Raw genomic sequence first — 5,315 nt, 5'->3', positions numbered from 1 at the left:
AACTCGTCCCGGTGTACCTCATATAAAATGTACTGTGTTTTCGCTGAACTCACAGAAACCATGAATTTATGATCTAGTGAAAATCGTTCAAGAAAAATATACTTTACGAAATTTCGCCGTAAAAATCGGTGAAATAGTCCAAAAACATACATGGTCGTTTCATCTTTCTGTAACTAATAACTAAATCCTAAACATTCAACTATTTCAAAGGGGGCGATTAAAAACTAATAAATGTTTAAAGCTGTAAAAACGGTTGCAAATTAACTGTTACATTAGCTATGGTTTTGCATTTCTGGTTATCCCAACGTGTCAGCATCCACTCTTGCAATTATGTTCGTTCGAGAGAAATGAATGCAAAAGTCATAAAAAGGCTTAAAAATTCAATATACAGCCAAGTGCGATAGAACGCTTCCCATGAAACAATTTTTCCTCAAGTGGCAGGAGTACGGAACGTATTTTCACCTGTTCTCTTACACCGAAGCCTCGCGCGAAGCAAGCAAATGTGGAAATGTTTTATTTCTATATTTTCACCTGAATCCCTTCATCATCATATGGATGTACAATTGAAAGTTGAGCGCTTGCAGGGAATGCAGCGGGACAATATCACCATCAGGGATTTCATGTTCGCAGTTCCTGAGCGATCTTTATTGCTCTAAATTATGGTACAATTCTGACGATGCGAACGAACGATGAATGCACAATGTGTTGAACATTAGACCTTCCTACACCTTCATACAATGAGATAATGATAAAAAAAATTGCAGATGCATTCATCCACAACAGTGTATTATCACTACAATAGTGTAACTACACATTGCGCACCATATTGTGGGTGTCCTTTTCAAGACGAACAGAAGCATGAAAAAGCTTCATTGTGTCAATATTATGTGCGAACGATCCGATTATCCGATTCCGACTATAATGTCTACGCGATAATGCAATCCCTTCAATTAGCCCAGCTCACCTGCAATCTCGTAAGCATACAAACATACGGTACGTATGAGGTGCTTTGCCTAGCCGTGCTACCCCTTCTGGGCCTCCAGAAGGTCGTACCGATCGCGGGGGTGAGCGAGATTGTGTGCCTCTGTGTGGAGATACCCGAACGGTCGTTCAAAATTACTCTAACATTTCTCAAACCATTAACCATACACGGTGTGACGATGGCGATTAGGTTTTGTTGTTTGCTAACGTTCGGCTCTGTTGTTATAAAAAGTATAGTAATGACAAAAGCACAGTCATTCGCGATCGTGGTTTTAATCGGCGTTGAGGTCCCGCAGGGTTTAGACAGGTGACGGAGTGCTTTCCGGAGAGAAATTGTTAGTATTGTTCGGACGAACTGTAGGTTACGATCGAAATGATCAACAGTGCAATGAAAGTGGTGCTACTGTTTGTGATATGTGTTTTTGGGGCTGAATCAAGTGGATCTACTCAACCGAACATCATAATTATAGTGACCGATGATCTAGTGAGTTCGAAACATAAAATACACGGCTTTCTTCGACTGATTGTGAATCTCATCCGTTTCCTCCCAGGGATGGAACGATGTCAGCTTCCATGGGTCACTCCAGATACCCACGCCAAACATCGATGCACTGGCGTACAATGGTATCATACTTAATCGTCATTACACACCGCCTCTCTGTACCCCATCACGAGCCTCTCTCATGACGGGGAAGCATCCGATCAACATTGGAATGCAGCATCACGTTATCGTGTCGGATGAACCGTGGGGTTTGGGGCTGGACCAGAAGCTGATGCCGGAATATTTTCGAGACGCTGGTTACAGCACTCATCTGGTGGGGAAGTGGCATTTGGGATTCTACCGGAAAGCCTACACCCCCACGCGGAGGGGCTTCGACAGTCACTTTGGCTATGTTGGGCCGTACATCGACTATTGGGATCACAGTTTGCAGATGCACAACGTAAGTTTTTCGACTTAATCTGATATGTAATTAAAGCCAAGAAAGGTCCGTTATTTCGAGTGTATGGTTTCACATTTAGTTATGGCGGTTATCGTGTATGAACATGAGAACGAAGTTAATTTGTTCCTTACTTCTAAAGACTTTGATATTTTTCAACAAGTGTGAAATGGGAAATTTCAAAAGTGTTTTTCGGATTTATAAAGTGTTTTTCGAATTGCCTAATAAATGAGTAAAAATTTCGAAGAAAATTCTGAAATAAGTGAGACCATATCTAGAAATTGGTATCAAAATAGTTTTATAATGTACTATTAACGTTCGAAATTTGTGAGTGTACTCAATTATACAGCGCAGAATTGCAATTCGTCTCGGATTTGGCAGCACTCTCTCAGAATTAGTTCAAACTGTAGAGATAAACCGGATGTGGAGATATTAGCTGTAAAAAAGATCACTTTGGAATTGGCTCTAATCGCAGGAAAATAAAAAGGCAACATTTTTGACTACATATTAGGATTGGGCGAACCTAAAGGGTGTGTCACATCAAATTGCATCACGGAAAAAATGCTGTAGAAATTCGCCCAGTAGACCGATCCTTTTGAAAATTTTAGACAGTAAAATAAAAACTATTAAACAACTTTTGGCATTTTATTTTTATTCATACTTCGAGCCCAAGCCCGTATGCTCGCACCTTCCTCTTTACCCCGTCCATAAGGTTCTGTACAACGTCAGGTTGTAGTTTTTTTTGAACAGAAATCCATTTTCTCTTGAAGTCCGCCTCCGATTTGACAACTTTTGGGTTCTTCCGGAGGGCCTGCTTCATAATCGCCCAATATTTCTCTATTGGGCGAAGCTCCGGCGCGTTGGGCGGGTTCATTTCCTTTGGCACGAAGGTGACCCCGTTGGCTTCGTACCACTCCAACACGTTCTTTGAATAGTGGCACGAAGCGAGATCCGGCCAGAAGATGGTCGGGCCCTCGTGCTGCTTCAATAGTGGTAGTAAGCGCTTCTGTAGGCACTCCTTAAGGTAAACCTGCCCGTTTACCGTGCCGGTCATCACGAAGGGGGCGCTCCGCTTTCCGCAAGAGCAGATCGCTTGCCACACCATGTACTTTTTGGCAAACTTGGATAGTTTCTGCTTGCGAATCTCCTCCGGAACGCTGAATTTGTCCTCTGCGGAGAAGAACAACAGGCCCGGCAGCTGACGAAAGTCCGCTTTGACGTAGGTTTCGTCGTCCATTACCAGGCAATGCGGCTTCGTCAGCATTTCGGTGTACAGCTTCCGGGCTCGCGTCTTCCCCACCATGTCTAAACTGCTTAACTACGCGCTTGTGATCTTTTTCACTGACGGAGCATCCATTTTTGCCGTTCTTTACCTTCCGGTCGATGGTTAGGTTCTCGAAGTATCGTTTTAGTACTCTGCTGACCGTGGATTGGACGATTCCCAGCATCTTACCGATGTCCTGATGTGACAACTCCGGATTCTCGAAATGAGTGCACAGGATTAATTCACGACGCTCTTTTTCGTTCGACGACATTTTTCCAAATTTACGAAAAATTGACAGTGAAGCATGGCCAACGTGATCTATACACTCTTATCTGATTATAAGCGAAAGCTGAAGATATAACTCCTAAAAATTAAATTTCTACAGCGTTTTTTCCGTGATGCAATTTGATGTGACACACCCTTTAAAAAAAAGATTGATTTTGACGAATCGGTTTTCTAAACGGTTTAATCCATTGATTCATTGATTCATTGATTAATAATGGTACCGATTTACCATAGAATCGATCTTTGTCGAATCGATTTTTGAAAAATCAAAAGTCTCTTTTCCAATTTACCTGCTTGTTCTATATGAGTGTGATATGACTTTTCTTTAAACTGGGAATAAAAATTCTATATTTCAATTCAAATATTAAAGCATTTTGTTTCGTTTCTCAGTATGAAAAATATATCATTTTGGAAGCAAACATTAACCGGGCAAACGTATGCCGTCTGACCGGACAATCGGTGAAACACAAGTTTGCTTGCGAGAGGTCGCCGCTTCAGGCGGCGGTTTGGTGGCTAGGGATCGCCTTGATTCCTTATCCCCGTTAGATGAGGATTTCGCACTAACCTCAGAATAAATTGTATTAAGAAAAAATAAATTTTATAATAAAAATGTTGCTACCGTGGCGTTTGTACCGTTCTGAATCATATTTCGGACACTTTGTTCTAATATCTCGAAATGCACTGATGATATAACTGTCACATTAATAACACAATTGCAAGGTGGGAAAATTTTCTCCATAAACAAAATATATGACGTCATAATTTTGTTTATGTTTAGATTGCCGGACGTTCGAGTTTCAACATTCAGTTGAAACATTTTGCGTTTACGTTTAAACTTTAGATAGAAGTGTTCAGCACCCAATTGTGTGAGAAATTATTACAGTTGTGGTCAAGAGGTAAGCTACTTAAAATCCACCTGAAGTTCAGAGGCAACGGATGTAATTCTGCCGTATCCAACAAGAAGCGAAAAATTTATGCGTGTGTTCGAATAATTTCTCTGCCGAATGCTTTGGAACCAATGTACAGTTGCAGAGACGACTTTTTCAAAACACAGAAATTGGGCACAAGAGCTTTTAACATAATCGAATTATAATATACTCGAACTCCTTAAATCTTCTCAACTTACGGAGGATTCCATTTCGATGGTCATTGGTGAGATTAAAATAGATGTACACTGAAAAAAAACTCTTCCTAAAACTTTTTTAAGATCGAAAAAATCGGAAGAAAAAAATATTTTCTGCGATTTTTTCGAATACCATGAATGAAATCAGAAGTCGGAATGGAAGAAATCACCCAATCCTACTATAGATTGGCCATCTATATATATAAAAATGGAGTGATATCTGTCTTTCTGTCTTTCTGTTTTTCTGTCTTTCTGTCTTTCTGTCTCTCTGTCTTTCTGTCTTTTTGTCTTTCTGTCTTTTTGTCTTTCTGTCTTTCTGTCTTTCTGTCTTTCTGTCTTTCTGTCTTTCTGTCTTTCTGTCTTTCTGTCTTTCTGTCTTTCTGTCTTTCTGTCTTTCTGTCTTTCTGTCTTTATGTCTTTATGTCTTTCTGTCTTTCTGTCTTTCTGTCTTTCTGTCTTTCTGTCTTTCTGTCTTTCTGTCTTTCTGTCTTTCTGTCTTTCTGTCTTTCTGTCTTTCTGTCTTTCTGTCTTTCTGTCTTTCTGTCTTTCTGTCTTTCTGTCTTTCTGTCTTTCTGTCTTTCTGTCTTTCTGTCTTTCTGTCTTTCTGTCTTTCTGTCTTTCTGTCTTTCTGTCTTTCTGTCTTTCTGTCTTTCTGTCTTTCTGTCTTTCTGTCTTTCTGTCTTTCTGTCTTTCTGTCTTTCTGTCTTTCTGTCTTTCTGTCTTT

General features: G+C 40.3%; 1 protein-coding gene across 1 annotated transcript; it reads left to right on the top strand.

The window, feature by feature from the left end:
* The first annotated feature begins 1,252 nt into the window (after positions 1-1,252).
* Positions 1,253-2,539, top strand: LOC129782028 (arylsulfatase B-like). The gene is made up of 2 exons (XM_055789512.1): positions 1,253-1,465; positions 1,533-2,539. Exons 1-2 carry the CDS (start codon positions 1,355-1,357, stop codon positions 1,938-1,940), a joined length of 519 nt encoding a protein of 172 aa, XP_055645487.1. The 5' UTR covers positions 1,253-1,354; the 3' UTR covers positions 1,941-2,539.
* The last annotated feature ends 2,776 nt before the right edge of the window (positions 2,540-5,315 follow it).

Source organism: Toxorhynchites rutilus, unplaced genomic scaffold (assembly GCF_029784135.1).
Source record: "Toxorhynchites rutilus septentrionalis strain SRP unplaced genomic scaffold, ASM2978413v1 HiC_scaffold_356, whole genome shotgun sequence".
NCBI classification, from domain to species: Eukaryota; Metazoa; Arthropoda; class Insecta; order Diptera; family Culicidae; genus Toxorhynchites; species Toxorhynchites rutilus.
Note: the sequence above shows the minus strand (reverse complement) of the source record. Positions and strands in the feature narration are given on the sequence as shown.

Coding starts and splice junctions, on each gene's coding strand:
- LOC129782028 (XM_055789512.1), top strand. CDS start 1,355: ATGATCAACAGTGCAATGAAAGTGGTGCTACTGTTTGTGATATGTGTT. Junction 1,466..1,532: donor TTATAGTGACCGATGATCTA/GTGAGTTCGAAA, acceptor GTTTCCTCCCAG/GGATGGAACGATGTCAGCTT.